Raw genomic sequence first — 20,331 nt, forward strand, 5'->3', positions numbered from 1 at the left:
TTTACATGCAAAGAGGGGTATGATGTAGACACCTAATTTTGTCCCTCCCGAAAACTCAAGTTATCTATTTTTACCCTTATATTCCCATGTGTCCTACCCGATGTGATAATCCCACAAAAATACAAAAAATAAATATAGAACCCTCAACAAATTCCTAACAAATCTTATCCTAACCAACTCACCCTACCCCACCTACCCTATACGTTCCCCCACTACCCCATTCACGTGACACCCACCCCTGCCTTATCTTTACACGATTTTGTCATTTTTGAGGGGAGAGGAACAAAAGGAAATTTTCCATAGATAAAGGAGGGCCACAGGGAATCTTTTTGGTTTTTGTTTTTGTTTGTACCAAAACACAATACATATATACAAGATCACTGAAAAGAAAAGGGGGGACCAACATAGAAAAGATTTTTGGGGCTTCTTTTTCTTTCTTCTTCTAAAAAAGACAACACACAGAGATGCCATTTTTTTGTGACTCCATTCACACGCACAACTCACCCTCACAAATTCACGCGCACACTGGTTACACCATCACTCTTCTACAAACTTCACGCATATAGGGAGGAGGAGAAAAGAGAGCACAGTCGAGAGACATAGTGGGTAGAAATAGGGAAAGCCGATGAGAGATTGAATAGATTCGGATCGGAAAGGGGAGAAATTCACAAATGTTGAGGATGGAGTGAAAGATCGAGTGAGCCGGGTTGCGTTGAGTTTTTTGGTGAGAAAATGCTCACCAGATTTTGTGATGCATATTGGGAATCGAGTACGCCAATCGGAGATAGGCAAATACCGACTGAAATATCATAACAACGATCTTGTTTTTGGTTCGTTCTCCAGTGTAGTTCTGGCCAGAAATCTTATTCAAATTTTTTTTCGGTTCGTTTTCGTTTCTCTGCTTCAATTCGTTCGATGCTCTGAGGGTCTACTCTTATTCTGTTTGACCAGGGGTAAATTTTTGCATTCGTTGTACCGAGGTAGGAGTTTGTTCTTCGTGGTAGTGTTCAATTCGGAATTCTAAGTCCGGGCCTTCTTAAATCTTATACCAACGAAATCGGTTCTTCAAAGGTTCATCTCTTTAACTCTACTTTTTTTATATTGAAGTTGGCTAATATCGTGATTTATGGTGTGGTTTTGAATATTTTGAACAAATGTTGATTGTTGTTGTGTATATGAATGATCGGTATGCTTAAATGTTTGAATCTTCGTTCGGGTATGTGTTTGATGTTGGTTTTGGATTTCGAAAATTGATTTGATAGTCGAATTGGTTTAATTATGTGGTTAAAAATGAATTTAGGGGGCGAGAATCGAAAACTTGATATAATTGGTGATTTTTGGTTAGTTTGATTTCATTGTTTGTTTAACTTGAAATGAACGTTAACCGAACTTGATAGTATCATGGTAGTTCGAGTGGGATAGGCAAACATAGGTCGGGTAGGCAAATTTAGGGACTGTGGATTAATGGGATATTTGAACTGTGTGATTGAATGGCTTTTTTTGGCTTCATCGCTTTGGGGTCACTTGTATCATCTGGTCGGGGAATGCCCCGAAATACTTGTATTATTTTAATCGGGGAATGCCCCGAAGTATTTTGTACTCAGAGGACGTTTGTGATGAAGACCCGAGGCGTCGGGTGAAGCAGTGGAGCGTAGTATAGGAATAATCTAGGGTAGAATATATTTATATTTTCGCATTATTTATTCCTGAATTGTATAATTTGGACTGGACATTATTTTATTTTTGAATTTTGTTTGATTTGTTTGTTTGCTTGTTTTGCATGTTTGCGTGGTTTGCACATTCGTAGTGTTAACTTAGCCGTTATGCTCCACCAAGCGACCGTGGTTGAACCACGGAATCGAGGGGTGCCTAACACCTTCCCTTCGGTCAACAGAATTACTTAGTCGGAATCTCTGTTCGTAAATCAGTTTTAAAAGAGTCAAAACAGTTTTGAAAAGGATTTCCAAAGGTGACTTGGCACACCCAATTTATGCCAAGTGGCGACTCTGAGTTTTGAATATAAATAATTATTTTTCGAAACAAATTTTCATCTTTTGTCACTTTAATAATAAAAATCCTTTCAAACTAAAAATCTAAATCTTTTCGGAGTTAAAAAGGGGGAGTGACAGTAGGTAGGGAGAGGGGGTCACGTGGAGGGTAGGGTAGGATGTTAGGATGAGGTGTAAAGTTGGTTAGGATCGGATTAAAACAAAATAGAATTTGTTAGGGATTATGTTAAAGGTTGTTATTGTTTGTATTTTTGTGAGGTATAATCACATGGATGAGGGTGCATGGTAAGGTGAGCTAAAAATGGATAAAATCAGACTTGGGAGGGACAAAATTAGGTGTCTACAATTATGATTTGCAGTATTTTTTTTTATCTCAATTTATGTGGCAATGCTAAAATAATGAGAGTCAATAAAATTTCTATATGTGGTAACAAATTATTGTGATTTGTGGTAAAAAATTAGTTTTGAACATGATAACTAATTAAATAAATAAAAGAATTTTACTTTCAATATGTAGTTATAGTTAATTAATATAAATTAATAGAATATACTAATTATTTAAATCATTATGATGAAAAAATGAAATTATTATATATTGGGACATGGTATGTAATTAAGTGGGAATAGAGGAATTTTTTGGGTAAGAGTCAATAAAATTTCTATATGTCTTTTAAATATTTTAAATTATTAATTATTGTAATTTATGGTAACAAATTAGTTTTGAATATGATAGACAATTAAATAAATATATTATTTTTTTACTTTCAATACATAGTTATAGTTAATTAATATAAATTAATAGAATATATTAAATATTTAAACCATTATAATGAAATAATGAAATTATTATATATTGAGACATAGTATATAATTAAGTGGAAGTAGTTGATTTTTTTATAATTAAAAGAGGTGAAACCACCTCTTCGGTATAATAGAAAAGAAAAAACAACTGTAAAAGTGAAGCTAAAAAAGTTTTAGTATAACATTAGAAGGAGCAATGCACGTGGATATTGTGCAGTACGACAAAGTCTTCACATAACTGACCCAATATATTTGAGATTGAGCATCATTATTATTGATATATGCACTAGAAATGTTGTACAAGCAAAAGAAATAGCAAAAGTTAACATACTCTTTACGACCAGATTGTTATATATGGTAGGTATTTATGTAAATCATAAGACATATTTTATTTATGTTAATCATAAGACGTAAAGTATCATATTGAACATGCCTGCTATTTAATTTGTACCTAGTTTTCATTTACTTTTTTGCACGTTTACCTAGTTAATTTTGGGATAATTTTAGATATACAATTGAATTGCATGAAGTTGGGATTTGTCAAGACCAACTCAAATTCAAATACCGCATATGTGAAGTGTGGTTTAAAGATGGATGGAAAAATTCTTAAGGCACAACTTACAAGCAGTGGGATTAAAATCGGATGTTCATGCACTTCAAGCTGATTAACGCATCTTTAGGCTAATTGGACAAATATAAAAGGAGAGTGACTTTCATTTTATCATGCATTCTACATTAGAAAAATTCAATTTTCTAAGTTCTTGTGTATTTGCTTACACATAATTGTTCAAGCAAATACGCAACGACATCTAAATAATTCTCATCATCATGGACATGTGCAAGAACATTAACATGAGGCTTATAGTAACACCCTTTCTCCTTGTTCTAATTGTTCTTTCAAATATTGAAATAAATGAAGCAATAAAACCAGGTCGGCCACGACATCCACCACCGGCTCCGCAACCCAGATCAACACCCGACAATTCTAGATTTCATATCGGTCGGGCTCTTGCAATCATTCTAGGAACCGGCCCTGGCAAAGTCCAAGCTTCGGCACCCAAGGCAGGAACCGGCCCTGCCAAAATCCAGGATCCGGCACCCAAGGCAGGAACCGGCCCTGCAAATGTCCAGGCTTCGACACCCAAGGTAGGAAACGGCCCTGCAAATGCCCAGGCTTCGGCACCCAAAGCAGGAACCGGCCCTGCAAATGCCCAGGCTTCGGTACCCAAGGCAGGAACCGACCCTGCCAAAGTCCAAGCTTTGGCACCCAAGGCAAGAACCGGCCCTGCAAATGCCCAGGCTTCGGCACCCAAAGCAGGAACCGGCCCTGCAAATGCTCAGGCTTCAACACCTAAGGCAGGAACCGGCCCTGCCAAAGTCCAGGTTCCGGCACACAAAGCAGGAGCCAGCAAAGTTCCTAAAAAGAATTAATTGATCATAAAAAAATTCCACGTGCTCCTAGCTCCTCGTACTAGACATAATATAATGTCCTTTTTGTTGCGGCCACGTCTATTACTCGGGAATAATTAGTGTCTACTATGAACCTTTTTTAAAATAATGTGTTTTCACATGTGTACAATATGAGTTTGGTATTGTGAATAACATGAATAATTTTGATCAATTAAGCGTCATTTTATTTTATGACATATATATTTACATGATAAATGTTACGATTCGAATCCAGGCTTTAGCCGCGATGGACTTTTCAGAATAGTGGCGGATCTACCCTTTGCCGAGGGGGTTCATCCAAACCCCAATCGGCGAAAAATTATGCTATATATACATAGTTAAAATTATATTTTATGTATATATATTAGATGTTGAACCCCCTTCGGTTAATTCATATGTTCACTTATGAACCCCTTTAGTGAATATCCTGACTCTGCCACTATTTCAGAACAATTATGAATGAAAAAGGCCCCTTATCATAACATCATAAGCATGGTCATAATAAAGTGTGGAATTTGGCCCATAAAATATGTAGTTCAACTAAATAACAATTTAAACGCAATTCTTAAACTATGACATAAAAACATTTATCAAATTTAATCTACGGAGACTCTAACAATATGAATATCATCCTATGACGGGACATGGATCCGGCAGGTGGCATTACTAAGAGCAAAATAATCAATGTCCGAAGGAAAAACACTAAGGCCATTTGGAAGATGGAGGGCTCACCACTCGCTACTCGTTGTCCCAAGGGGATCCTACTGTTGCATAAAATCATGAGAGAATAACTCTAAACCTACATCATGAAATGATATAGCATTCGAGAACAATCAGTACGACGAGTATTGGCATGCAATCCAGGAGAGAGGGACAAAGCAACTTGTAAAGTAAATCATAAATACTTGATATAAATCTCAGGAGGGAAATCACCAAATAGAAAAGATAAATTATGAAAACATAATTGTTCTTAAAATTTATCCATGGACTAAGTAGTTTAACCGATCTGGGATATATGGGTCCGGTCGTCACCCAACTAACGGGGTCCTAATTCATGTTTGCCGTATAAATTGAGATGAACGTTATTTGGCCATCATATCATATCGTCCTCATCGAGGAAAGACAAAATAAGGTTATCCCGTTAGGGAGTGAACCACCCCTATGTCGACAAAACATAGATTTCAAACGTTAGTCACTATTACTTACACCTTCTCGGTGAACTACATAATCCTCTTTTAATCTCAATTAAAGTATTTTTGATAAACATTCCTCCGAGATTCTTTAGTTAAGGCATTCACATTTTGGTATTGTCATATCAAGACTTGCAAGTCACCCATATCATTCCAACTTCATTATCATTAAGCATTTTAGATTCTTAACTCCATCATTCAAAAAACACAAACATAGTCATCGTTAGGTTTGCATAAGAGTCTTAAAACAAGTCATACCATTCAACGACTTTCATTATTTGAAAAGTATGGAGTGTCATCTCCGTTCATAATTGAAATTAGAAGTTTTTTCGAAAGACTTGAAAGTCATAATTTAATCATTCATAATATTAAACGTTTCAATCTATATAATGAAACCCGCGAATAGAGATAATCAATAGCAAGCTTTCATGAAAAACATTCTCAACTCTAGCTTCAAATCACCAATAGAACATAAATACTAGTAAAATTTGTTATCTTTTATGTATTCGGGTACAAGAATCTATATATAGAAAATACAAACTTCAACACTAGTTCAAGTCCAAGACAAGAACACTTATGAAGTTCTGTAATACCTTCAACACTAGATTACTAATAATCTATCTAAGAAGTGTGTTAAGATTCAGAAAAGAGATGAAACAGAATTTTAGACCACGTCCTCCGAATTCACGGATTGTCCTTAAGGAATAATTTCTCACACTGTACCCGAGGTTTTGGAATCATCCTCCCAGGATAAAATGACCTTCAATCCGAACAATAGCGGTACCTCAAATTGTTGGATTCAGCAAACTCACTCAACGGTTTGATAAATCACACAGAAAGTTTTTCAAGACAAGAAGAGAATTTTTATTTCAGAAAATTCATACGTAAATCTGTGGATGAAAGATGGTTTATATAGCCAACATATGCCTCTTCTGAAAAGTGGCAATGGTTCACTTAAAAGGTGTGACCTTTCTGGAAAAGACCATGTCTGTTCGTCCAAAGAATGTATCTTTTCTGAATAGGCATACCATTTCATGAATCAGTGTGTCATTTTGTTGAAGGGTTGCATCCCTTTGTTTCAGCACTGCACTATTTCGAAACATTATTTCAGATTCTGCATGCATGCATATAAATGGAGTATCATCGAACTGAATTTCTGAATTTCTGCCAAATAAACTTTGTCCAAAAAGATAGATCTGATCGATCGATCATTTGACAAATCCTAATCCAAATCCAAATCCAAATCCATATTCGAGCCGAGCGAGCAACGACAACAACGGCGTGAGGCATCTCTTATTTCTTACCTCACTTATCATGTGGAGCAAGTGTTCCTTATTTTAAACACTTACAAGTTCTCTTCTTCCACCAATATCGGAGAAAGAGTGAACTTTACAATTTGGGAGTACACTTTATAAATTGGTGTCTCCCTTCTCCACTATTTTTCCTTCAGTTTTTCATTCACACTTTTTTTATATACTTTGAACCCAAAAATCCCACATGAATGGAAAATAGCTATTTTTCATAAAATTTTTACGGACAAGTATGTGATCATCAAGCAAAGACTGATTGATCTGGATAAGTAGGTTTCCCTTTGAATTTTTTGTAGTGAACATGCATAGGATGCACTCAGTCAATCGGTAGATTTGATATCTTTGAACCATCGAGTTTTAGTGTACACCTAGATAATACATGTCACACAATTAGCCTTTTACCGTTTATGATTCTCACGGTTTTGTTCTTTTCAGCCATGTACACGTCTCGGTTTCTTGAGAGCTTAGAGAATAGGCCTTTACTAACATTCTCCTTGAAGCGGCTTTCACTTCGCCCTCACATAGGTGATTTCTATATGTTCAATCCTATAGATTTAAACTATTTGGTCAAATCTGCCAAAGTTACCGCCATGCTGACTTGTCTTAGGCCTTAAACCATTCCCTTGGATGTCCTTTCCATTTCTTCTCTAGATAGGCCTTTTGTAAGTGGATCCGACACATTATCCTTTGACTTTACATAGTCAACAGTGATAACTCCACTAGAGAGAAGTTCCCTAATGGTATTATGTCTCCGTCGTATGTGACAAGATTTACGTTGTACATCATGCTCCCTGCCCTACCTATTATCGCTTGGCTATCACAGTGTATACATACTGGTGCCACTGGTTTGGGCTAATAAGGAATATCTTCCAAGAAATTTCAGAGTCATTTTGTTTCTTCACCGGCTTTATTCAATGTGATAAGTTCAGATTCCATTGTGGAGCGAGCAATACAAGTCTGTTTGGATGATTTCCAAGAGACTGCTTCTCCACCGATAGTAAATACATATCCACTTGTGGATTTTACTTCATTCGATTTGGTTATCCAATTTGCATCACTATATCCTTCAAGTATATGGTCGTGTACAGTTCATTATATACATTAAACATCCCAATACTCTTGCGTACTCCAATTGTGAGTCACTTTCACCTTCATTCTTTCGAAGTACAAAGCTCACATCTAAAGAAGTCTTGGCAATACCGAATTTCATATACTTGAATTTTTCAAGTACCTTTTCGATATAGTGAAACTGTGACAATGCCAACCCTTGTGGAGTTTTATGGATTCTTATACCTAAGATCACATCCGCAACTCCAAGGTCTTTCATATCAAACTTTCTCTCGAGCTTTCGCTTCATTACATTTATGTCAGAAATGTCTCTACTGATGATCAACATATCATCTACATATAAACAAACAATGACTTGGTGATTTGGAGTGTCTTTAATATAAACACATTTATCACATTCATTTATCTTGAACCCATTTGCCAACATGGTTTGGTCAAACTTCGCATGCCATTGTGTAGGTGCTTGCTTTAGTCCATACAATGACTTAATAAGTTAACACACCTTATTCTCCTTTCCTGAAATCATAAAACCTTTACGCTGGTTCATGTAAATTTCTTCCTCCAATTCTCCATTTAAGAATGCAGTTTTTACATCCATTTGATGGATTTCAAGATCATATACAGCCGCCAAGGCAATTAACAAATCGATGTTATCCTTGTTACTGATGAGTATGTATCAAAGTAATCAAGACCTTATTTTTGTTTGAATCCTTTTACTACAAGTCTTGCCTTGTATTTGTCAATAGTACCATCCGCTTTTATTTTTCTTTTGAAGATCCATTTAGAACCTAAAGGTTTATTTCCTGGAGGAAGATAAACCAATTCCCATGTATGGTTGCTTAAGATTGAATCAATCTCACTATTGACTGCCTCTTTCCAAAAGGATGAGTTCGAAGACGACATCGCTTCTTTAAATGTTTGAGGCTCATTTTCTAAGAGAATGTTACAAAAGCTGAACCAAACGAAGTTGACGTTCTTTGACGTGTACTACATCTTGGATTTTCTTCATTATGTAAATTCTCACTTGGTTCATCTCGAGGTCTTTTAGACCCCTCACTAGACTGCTCATGTCTAGTTTTATACGGATAAATATTTTCAAGGAATTCAGCATTATCTGATTTAATTACCCTATTTTCATTAATATCCGAATGTTTGGATTTATGAACCAAAAACTGACATGCTTTACTATTTTTAGCATATCCTATGAACACACAGTCCACCGTCTTAGGTCCTATCTTAAACTTTTTAGGCATAGGGAACTTGGACCTTTGATAGACACCCCCACGCTTTGAAATATTTCAAGTTGAGTTTCCTTCCTTTTCATTTTTCATAAGGAATTGATTGTGTCTTACTATGTAAACCGAAACTTATATGTAAGGCATTCATCATTTCCTTCAACGTTCGATTTTTCCTTTTCGCAATTTCGTTAGATTGAGGTGAATACGGGGCCGTAATTTGATGGACAATTTCATTCTCTACACATATTTCGGCAAAGGAAGATTCATATTCTCCGCTACTATCACTTCTTATCATTTTAATCTTTTTCTCTAACTAATTTTCAACTTCAGTTTTGTATTGCCTAAATGCATCTATTGTTTTATCCTTGTTATTTAGCAAGTAGACATAATAGTATATAGTGCAATCGTCCATAAAAGTTCTGAAATACTTTTTCCCACCACGTGATGGTGTTGACTCCATATCTCAAATGTCAGTGTATATTAAGTCTAAGGGATTGGAATTCCTTTCAACGGACTTATAAGGATGCTTTGCATACTCTGATTCCACACACGTTTGACACTTTGATTTATTGAACTCAAAGTTTGGAAAAACCTCTAAGTTAATCAATTTTCGTAATGTTTTGTAATTAATATGGCCTAAACGTTCATGCCACAAATTATAAGACTTAAGCAAGTAATCAGAATTTGAATTTTTATTAATTTCAACATTCATAAGATTCACCTTATAAAGGCCCTCGGTGAGATAGCCTTTTCCTACATACACTTCTCCTTTGCTAATTACAATCTTTTCAGAAACGGTTACACATTTGAATCCGTTCTTGTCTAGAAGTGAAACAGAAACTAAGTTCCTACGTAACTCTGAAACATACAAGACATTGTTAAGTGTCAAGACCTTTCTTGAAGTCATTTTCAAGCCCACTTTTCCCGTTCCTTTTACCTTAGCCGTAGCAGAGTTAATCATGTAGATCATTTCTTCTACTTGAGCCAGGGCAAATGATGAAAACAACTCTTTGTTGGCACAAAGATGATGGGGTAGCACTAGAATCCATCCACCATTCACGAGGATTCCCCACCAAGTTGCATTCTGAGAACATAGCACACAGATCATCACATTCTTTGTTGGACTCAACCATATTAGCTTGGTGTTTTTCTTGCCTTTCTTCGAAGTATGACAATCCATGGACTTGTGGTCAATCTTGCCACAATTGAAGCATTTTCCCTTGAATTTCTTCTTGGGTTGATTGATTTTTTGTTCAACTTTCTTTCTTTTCTTAGAATTGTTTTGGTCATCTTCTACAATATGTGCTCCATTAATTGTAGAATTCCCTTTACCTTCTCTCGGTAACCTTATTATCCTCTTCAATACGCAGTCGGACAATAAGATCTTCGACAGTCATCTCCTTGCGTTTGTGCTTCAAGTAGTTTTTGAAGTCTTTTCACATAGGTGGTAGCTTCTCAATGATCGCTGCTACTTGAAATGCATCATTCATAATCAAACCTACAAAACAGTTTATGTGAGTACTAAGAACATTTTCAATTTGTTCAACTAAGGTATTTTTCAAAGATATACCTTCCACTAGGAGATCGTGGATGATTACTTGCAATTCCTGCACTTGAGAGACAACCGATTTGCTATCTATTATTTTAAAGTCCAGGAACCTTGCAACAAAGAATTTCTTAATTTCCACATCTTCTGTCTTGTATTTTTGTTCTAGTACCCCCCACAATTCCTTCTATGTCAGTTCCATTGTAAACATTATAGAGGTCGTTTTGGAGATCACTCGAGATATAATTCTTGCAAAGGAAGTCCGAGTGTTTCCAACCCTCTACAATCATGAAATGCTCTTTGTCCGAGGTTTCTTCGGGCACCTCAGGAGCATCCTCACTAGTGAACATTTGAAGGCATGTAGTGGTGAGGTAAAAGAACATCTTTTGCTGCCATCGCTTAAAGTCAATGCCCACAAATTTCTCGGGTTTATCCGTAGGTGCCATTGGTTGCAGAGCATTTGCTCGACTTGTTGAGGAAATACTAGTTTACCCCACAGTCGTAGACACATCTTGCAATTGACTTTCGTTAGTCATTTTTCCTGTCACCACAAGACAATAAAATTTAGTATTTTCAGAATACTACTTATAAAGTTAAGCAACTTTAAACTCTTCTTCTTGTTTCTAGTTAACGATGAAGTTTCTTATGACTTCCAATCCTCAACCGAGTGATCTTTAACTTGTGATGAAGATTTTATGTCTTTGAATCACTAGTTAAGTTCAAACGACGTAGAAAGCTTAAAGCTTTAATCTCTTCAAACAAGCAATACAGATTCTGCAAGGTTATTCCTTAAGATTGTTATCTTTATGTATTCGGGTACAAGAATCTGTATATAGAAAACACAAACTTCAATACTAGTTCAAGTCCAAGACAAGAACACTTATGAAGTTCTGTAACACCTTCAACACTAGATTATGAATAATCTATCTAAGAAGTGTGTTAAGATTCAAAAAAGAGATGAAACAGAATTTAAGACCAAGTCCTCCGAATTCATGGAGTGTCCTTAAGGAATAATTCCCCTCACTGTACCCAAGGTTTTAGAATCTTTCTCGTAGGATAAAATGGCATTCAGTTCGAACAATGGCGGTACTTCAAATTGTTGGATTCAGCGAACTCACTCAATGGTTTGATGGATCACACAGAAAGTTTTTCAAGACAAGAAGAGAGTTTTTATTTCAGAAAATTCGTACCTAAATCTGTGGATGAAAGTAGGTTTATATAGCCAACATGTGCCTTTTCTGAAAGTGGCAACGATTCACTTAAAAGGTGTGATCTTTCTAGAAAAGTCATAGAATGTGTCTTTGTCGAACAGACATACCATTTCATGAATCAGTGTGGCATTTCGTTGAAGGGTTGCATCCCTTTGTTTCAGCACTGCACTGTTTTGAAACATTGTTTCGGAATCTGTATGCATGCATATAAATGGAGTATTAAAACATAGAAAAAAGTTTTGTTTTCCCCTTTGGTATTTTTGAACTGTTTTTCTGAATTTCTATCAAATAAGCTTTGTCCAAAAAGATAGATCTCATCGATCGATCATTTTTCAAATAATCTGAATCCAAGCTGAGCAAGCGGCGACGACGACGGCGCGAGGCATCTCTTATTTCTTGCCTCACTTACCATGTGGAGGAAGTCCCTTATTTTAAACACTCACAAGTTCTCTTCTTCCACCAATGTGGGAGAAAGAGTGAACTTTCCAATTTGAGAGTACACTTTCTAAATTGGTGTCTCCCTTCTTCACCATTTTTCCTCCATTTTTTCATTCACACTTTTTTCATATACTGTGAACCCAACAAAATTCATACTTTATGATCATAATAGAAGTAGGAAGTGTTCAACAGGTCTGTTTGGCGGAATGAGTTTGAGAAAAGCTTGACATTTGAATTTATTTATGGAGTTGACTTGCTTCTTGACTTAGAGAGGAAGACAGGAGAAGCTTTTAATCAATTTAAGATTATTAGAATATAATGTGAGAGTTTTAGAGTAATATGGGACGATTTTTACTGTATAGGATCAAAATACCATTAAAATAGCATTCAAAATAAAGTCCCATTGATGAAACAAGGAGGCTGCAGTACACACCCCATCGCGTGCCCCACCCTCATGCAGCACACATCCATTACAGGGTGGCACCCCATGCTGCGCAAGTCCAGGGGAGGCAGTAGACCCCTGCGATGGTACGTGCGATGCAACACCAAAGCACAGCCCCTAGCGTGTGACACATGGTTCCATTTCACGTCCTAAACTTCTTCAAAGTTTTCAAACTCATTCCAAAATATTTTCTACTCATTCTAAAGGTCATATAGGCTTACTCTGAAGCTTTAACAAGACAACTTCACCTAAGGGCGTTAGAATAAAGCGCATTTCTTCTATCAATGCCATTATTGCTACATATTTTTAAATATTTGCACAATGAACCTTATAGATGGTATATCTATTTTATATATAAAAACTATACAAAAATACAATAAAGATATTGACCAATAAAGTATGACAATTTAATCATTGTTATTTCGTTGTATTTTAATCACCCTCGTGAAGAGGCACACTCCAATATCATTGAGGTTCAATAGCTTTTATAGTTAGGATTGAATCTATTACTACCTTCGTTCATTAAGTGTAACGGATCAAATAATGGTATAGCAACGAACGTAGGAATGATACTAGAAAATATGGTCCAAAGAATCTCTATTGTCGTTCCATGGACAATTTTTTACGGGTTAAATTTTTTGGTCTTATTTTATGTTTCTTAGTTTGATTTTAGTCATGGACATTTTAATCAAAAAATAAATAGAAACATTTAGAATCTTGTGATTGAGTTGTCACATTCCTTTTTAACTCAAAAGAGATAAAAAGATTTTAAGTATTAAATCAAAAGGTGTCAAATTGGAAGTGACAAAGTTTCAAAAAAAATAAAAATAAAAATAAAAGAGTCATCACTGTTGATAATGGGTTTTCTGTTGTGTTTAATGATGAATAAGAAAACCCTCATTGGATCTTAATTAAATTCGAATCATGTAATGTGATTAAGATTAAAGAGATCTTAATTACCCACCGATCCATGTTTGACGTGTCTTGTTCTTTTATACTTCTTTTTCATTTCTTTTGTCTTGTTTTCATATATATTAATTATTAACTTACTACTTTTATACCAAGAGAGTCAAATATTTTATGTAATTTGAATATCATAAGTAAAAAAGTTTAAAGTCATTTTAGCTTATTTATAAAGAATTAAGCAAAAAATATTTATCTTTTACCGATTAAAAATATTCTTTTGAATATGTGAACAAAACTTGTATCCCAAAATATAATTTTTATAGTTGTTTTTTTTTTTTCAATTTTCACAAAAGAAAAATTTACTAAAATAAAATAAGAATCAAAATTAGACGTAAGAGAAACATTTATATCTAAATACTAATTAAAATGATGTGAAAATTAGGGAGTACCCATCAAATATTACGTCTATATGGACTCATTCAATTTCTCAAATTTTCTTCGTAACAAGCAGTAAAAATCTTTTTTTTTTTAAAAAAAAAGAGGTTCAGGCCCTAGCTACTTACATCTAAAAAGGTTCCAAACCTAGTATAACAAATTAATGTGCCAATGGTTAAAAAGGTATTCTTCATTAGAGAAATTCAATTCCTATATTCTAAGTTCCTCTCTTAACTCATAATAGTCAATGGTCAAAGCTTCCATGCACCAACAGACTTGATTGTTTGTAGAAGTCACAAAAATATATTATTTACATTTGGGAAATGTGGTTTACAGTTGGATGGAAAAATTCTTAAGGCATAACTTAAAAACAGTGGCATCAGAATAGGATATTTGTGCACTTCAAGCTGATTAACGCATTTTTAGGTTAATTGGACAAATATAAAAGAATAGTGACTTTCATTTTATCATGCATTCTACGTTAGAAAACATCAATTTTCTAAGTTCTTGTGTATTTGCTTACACATAATTGTTCAAGCAAATAAACAACAGACATCTAAAATTTTCTCATCATGTACATGTTGAAGATAAGGGTGTCAAACGGTCTGGGCTGACCCGGCCCAGCCCGCCCCACTTACAAAAACTGATCTGATTTGACCCGGTCCGATAAACTCTAGGGCTTTAAGGTATCGGTTGCTGGGCTGGTTTTTTATTGATTTGGGTCCAGTTAACCCGGCCTGGACCAAATATTATTAATTTGCTATCAAGTATTATTAATTTATATATGTGTATATATATCTTCTGTAGACGTATATATTTAACGTATACATGTGTATATGTTTTATAAATTAATATATAACTATATATATAATTATATATTGTAGTATATATATATATATAGTAGTATATTTTATTTAAATAAGTACATATATATTGAATGATACATATATATGTGTATATATCTTCTATAGACGTACATATTTAACTTATACATGTGTATATATCTTCAATAGACGTGCATATCTAATGTATACATGCATATATGTTTTATAAATTAGTATATAACTATATATATATTGTAGTATATACATATATTGTAGTATATGTTTTATTTAAAGTAGTACATATATATTGAATGGTGTGTATATTTGTGTATATATCTTCTATAGACGTGTATATTTAATGTATACATGTGTATATATTTTATAAATTAGTATATAACTCTATAATATATATATATATATATATATATATATATATATATACTTATGTATATTGTAGTATATATATGTTGTAGTATATGTTTTATTTAAAGTAGTACGTATAGTCGTATATATTGAATGGTGCGTATATATGTATAATTGTGTATATATTTTTTAAATTCTAATGTAGTATATACTATATATATAGTGTATATATATTGTTTAACGTATTTAAAATGTATATAGGTGGGTATATATTGTGTACATTGAAAAAAAGTTTTTTATTTTATTTTTGACTGGGTTTGACCGGGTTTAGGTGAAGTGGGCCGGGTTAGGATGGTTTTTGAAATTTTTACTGTTGAGCCCTCCCGGCCCGGCCCGGCCCACTTAACCCCCAACTCGGACCCGACCTGGCCCACAACTCGGTTAATTTTATAGGGCCAGTTCCAAGTTGGCCCGGCCCGGCCTGGCCCACTTGACAACCTTAGTTGAAGAACATTAACATGAGGCTTGTTAATATATAAATAAATGAAGCAAAAAAAATTTGAAAAAAAAGATATATTTCCAACTCGGCGCAAGACACCAAGTCCACCAAAGGCTCCGAAAGCACCAATGACACCAGCCGAAAAAGCTAGAGAACTTATAAATGGCATATCCGGGGCCCTATAAGAGATCCTAGAAAACTAGCAACCATTCTTGCCAATGCCGCACCCAAAGTCTAGGCTCCGGCACCCAAAGCAGGAACTAGCCTTGCAAATGTCCAGGCTTCGGCGGCACCCAAAGCAGGAACCGTCCCTGCAAATGCCTAGGCTTCGGCACCCAAAGCAGGAACTGGCCCTGTCAAAGTCCAGGCTTCTGCGCCCAAAGCAGGAACCGGCCCTGCAAATGCCCAGGCTCCGACACCCAAAGCAGGAACAGGACTGTCAAAGCCCAGACTCCGGCACCAAAAGCAGGAACCGGCCCTGTCAAAGCCCAGGCTCCAACACCAAAAGTAGGAACCGGCCCTGCAAATGCCCAGGCTGCAGCCTGCAGCACCTAAAGCAGGAACCGGCCCTGCAACTGCCCAGGCTTCGGCACCCAAAGCAGGAACCGGCCCTGCCAAAGTCTAGGCTCCGGCACCTAAAGCATCAAGCAAAGTTGCTAAAAAGAATTAATTGATCGTAGCAAAATTCCTCTTGCTCCTAGCTCCTCCTACTAGACATAATAATGTCCTTTTTGAGTCTATTACTAGTGAATAATTAGTGTCTACTATGAACTTTTTGAGAATGATGTGCCTTCACATGTACACAATATGAATAACATGGTATTGTGAATAACATGAATACTTTTGATCAATAATCCTCATTTTATTTTATGATTATTTCTTCTGTCAATGTCACTAATGCTCCATATTTTCAAATATTTGCACAGTGAACCGTATAGATGATATACTATAGTATTTTATATGTAAAAACTTCTCTATTTTATATGTAAAAACTATACAAAAATATAATAAATGCAAACTTAATTACAAGCAAGATATTGACGCCCAAGAAAGTTTGACAATCTAATCGTCCCCATTTTGTTGCACTTTAATCACCCTAGTGATATAGTAATGGTTGGATTTACTACTATCTCGTTCACTGAGTATAACATAGCAAACTATGGTATAGCAATGAACATAGGGATTATTTATACTAAGAAATATGATCCGAAGAATCTCAATCGTAGTTCCATGAACAATTCTTTATGGGTAAAATTTTTCGTCTTATTTTATGCGTCTTAGTTTGACCTTAGACATGAAATTTTTAATATTAAAGTAATTAGCAAGACTCAAAATTTTGTGATCGAGTTGTCACACCCCTTTTTAATTCAAAAGAGATAAAAAGATTTCAATTATTAAATCAAAGGGTTTCAAAATGAAAGTGACAAAGTGTCAAAAATAGAAAAAAATTAAAAAAGAATTTTTTTAAAAATAAACGAGTTGCCACTTTTGATAAATGAGTTTTGTGTTGCGTTTGGTGATGAATAGGAAAAATCTCATTGGATCTTAATTAAATTCGAATCATGTAATATCGGTTAAGATATAAGATATCTCAACTACCCACCAATCCATGTTTGATGTGTCTTGTTCTGTTTTTCATTTCTTTTGTCTTGTTTTCTTATATATTTACTAATTGGCTGTAATTTGAATATCATAAGAAAAAATCAAAGTCATTTTAGCTTATTTATAAGAATTAAACAAAAAAATATATATCTTTTACCTATAAAAAAAGATTCTTTTGAAAACGTGAACAAAACTTGTATCCCAAAATAATTTTTATGGTTTTTTTTTTTTCAATTTTCAAAAATAAAATTTACTAAATTAAAATAAGAATCAAAATTAGACGTAAGAGAACTATTTATATCTAAATATTTATTAAAACGGTATGAAAATTAGGATATTCCCGAGAAAAATTACGTCGATATGGACTCATTTAGTTTCTCAAATTTTCTTTGTGCAAGCAATAAAAATCTTTTAAAAGAAAAAGAGGTTCAAGTCCTAGCTACTTACATCTAAAAAGATTCAAAACCTAGTATAACAAATTAATAAGTCTATGGTTAAAATGGTGAATGACTTCAAACTTATTAGTTATTCTTCATTAGAGAAATTCAATTCCTATACTATAAGTTCCCCGCTTAAAATAGTCAATAGTCAAAGCTCCCATGCACCATAAAGGAAGTTTTCTCCATGAACAAAGACTTAGATTGTTGGTAGAAGTCACAAAAATATATTGTTTACTTTCAAATTTCATGTGTATAAATAGATGCATACTTGTTTCACAATGACACATCAATCTTTCTTATCGATCGTCCTCATTTTACTGTACAATGGTGTAACAACATTTAACAACTTGTAGGAATCATCAGCTATAATAGTATCATGAAACCATTCCTCCTCTTTCTTGTTCTTCTTGTTCACTCAAGGATTGAAACAAATGAAGCTACAAGAACTCTTGATGAAACTCATCTTCTATTGCCGTCCTAGCAAATCCCTCCCAGGGTTACGGAGAGAAACTTTGCTAGTCGTAAAAAAGTTATTTTTGCTTTTCCTCCTTCCCCACAAACTAATGCATATCCTTTTGATGAAAATCATGATCTTCTATTACCATCTTTGCAAACCCGTCCTCCAGTTAAGCTTAAGACTCCAACACCCAATCTAGGAACAGAGTCCAGTGTGGATATGGAAAGAACGGTTATTGAAAGGAACTTTATTGGTTGTAAAGAAGTTGTTTTTTCTCCACCTCCTTCTACTAATGTGTACACTCTTGATAAAATTCATCTTCTATTACCATCTTTGAAAACCCGTTCTCCAGTTAGGACTCCAACACCCAATCCAGGGACTGAGGCCAGTATGGATATGACAAGTAAGGTTACTGAAAAGAACTTTGTAGGTCATAAAGAAGTTGTTTTTGCTACCCCTCCACCTCCTCTTCACGAACCTCTTCTATTACCATCCCTTCAAACCCGTCCCCCAGTTAAGACTCCAACACCCAATCTAGGGACTGAGGCCAGCATGGATATGGCAAGAAGGGTTACTGAAAAGAATTTTGTTGGTCGTAAAGAAGTTGTTTTTTCTCCTCCTCCACCTCCTCTTCGTGAACCTCTTCTATTACCATCTCTTCAAACCCATCCCCCGTTTAAGACTCCAACACCCAATTCAGATACTGAGGCCAGTATGGATATGGCAAGTAAAGTTACTGAAAAAAACTTTGTAGGTCGTAAAGAAGTTGATTTTGCTCCTCCTCCATCTCCACGTCATGAACCTCTTCTATTACCATCCCTTCGAACCCGTCCTCCAGTTAAGACTACAACACCCAATCTAGGGACTGAGGCCAGTGTGGATATGGCAAGTAGGGTTACTGAAAAGAACTTTATTAGTCGTACAGAAGTTTTTTTAGCTTCTTCTCCACTTCCTCTTCGAGAACCTCTTCTATTACCATCCCTTCAAACCCGTCCTCCAGTTAAGACTCCAACACTCAATCCAGGTACTGAGGCCAGTATGGATATGGCAAGTAAGGTTACTGAAAAGAACTTTGTAGGTCATAAAGAAGTTGTTTTTTCTCCTCCTCCACCTCCACTTCATGAACCTCTTCTATTATCATCCCTTCGAACCCGTCCTCCAATTAAGACTCCAACACCCAATCTAGGGACTGAGGCCAGTGTGGATATGGCAAGTAGGGTTACTGAAAATAACTTTATTGGTCATAAAGAAGTTTTTTTAGCTTCTCCTCCACCTCCTCTTCGTGAACCTCTTCTATTATCATCCCTTCAAACCCGTCCTCCAGTTAAGACTCCAACACCCAATCCAGGGACTGAGGCCAGTATGAAAATGGAAAGTAAGGTTACTGAAAAGAACTTTGTAGGTCATAAAGAAGTTGTTTTTTCTCTTCCTCCACCTCCACTTCATGAACTTCTTCTATTACCATCCCCTCGAACCCGTCCTCCAGTTAAGACTTCAACACCCAATCTAGGGACTAAGGCCAGTGTGGATATGGCAAGTAGGGTTACTGAAAAAAACTTTATTGGTCATAAAGAAGTTGTTTTTTCTCTTCGTCCACCTCCACTTCATGAACTTCTTCTATTACCATCCCTTCGAACCCGTCCTCCAGTTAAGACTTCAACATCCAATCTAGGGACTGAGGCCAGTGTGGATATGGCAAGTAGGGTTACTGAAAAGAACTTTATTGGTCATAAAGAAGTTGTTTTAGCTTCTACTCCACCTCCTCTTCGTGAACCTCTTCTATTACCATCTCTTCAAACCCGTCCTCCAGTTAAGACTCCAACACCCAATCCAGGGACTGAGGCCAGTATGGATATGGCAAGTAAGGTTACTGAAAAGAACTTTGTAGTTCATAAAGAAGTTGTTTTTGCTCCTCCTCCACCTCCATTTCATGAACCTCTTCTATTAACATCTCTTCGAACCCGTCCTCCAATTAATACTCCGACACCCAATCCAGGAACCAATGACGGTGTGAATGTGGCAAGCAGAGTTACTGAAAGGAACTTTGTTGGTCGTAAAGAAGTTGTTTTTGCTCCTCCTCTACCTCCTCTTCATGAACCTCTT

At 35.5% G+C, this 20,331-nt stretch overlaps 2 protein-coding genes across 2 annotated transcripts in view; both read left to right on the top strand.

Moving 5' to 3' along the window:
• Positions 1-230: 230 nt before the first annotated feature.
• LOC107875292 (basic salivary proline-rich protein 1-like) lies at positions 231-4,431 on the top strand. Its single transcript, XM_047414299.1, has 2 exons — positions 231-830; positions 952-4,431. Exon 2 carries the CDS (start codon positions 3,639-3,641, stop codon positions 4,239-4,241), a length of 603 nt encoding a protein of 200 aa, XP_047270255.1. The 5' UTR covers positions 231-830; positions 952-3,638; the 3' UTR covers positions 4,242-4,431.
• A 12,408-nt stretch (positions 4,432-16,839) lies between these two features.
• The window catches only part of LOC107873774 (proline-rich protein 36-like), a 7,390-nt gene continuing 3,898 nt past the window's right edge, over positions 16,840-20,331 (top strand). The window contains exons 1-2 of the mRNA XM_047414625.1: positions 16,840-16,977; positions 18,253-20,281. Coding sequence (XP_047270581.1) covers positions 16,840-16,977; positions 18,253-20,281 — 2,167 coding nt within the window. The remainder of the gene's footprint in view (positions 16,978-18,252; positions 20,282-20,331) is intronic.

This window comes from Capsicum annuum, chromosome 6, assembly GCF_002878395.1.
Source record: "Capsicum annuum cultivar UCD-10X-F1 chromosome 6, UCD10Xv1.1, whole genome shotgun sequence".
In the NCBI taxonomy this organism is placed as follows: Eukaryota; Viridiplantae; Streptophyta; class Magnoliopsida; order Solanales; family Solanaceae; genus Capsicum; species Capsicum annuum.

Excerpts from the sequence above, each read along its gene's own strand:
- LOC107875292 (XM_047414299.1), top strand. The coding sequence starts at position 3,639 with ATGGACATGTGCAAGAACATTAACATGAGGCTTATAGTAACACCCTTT.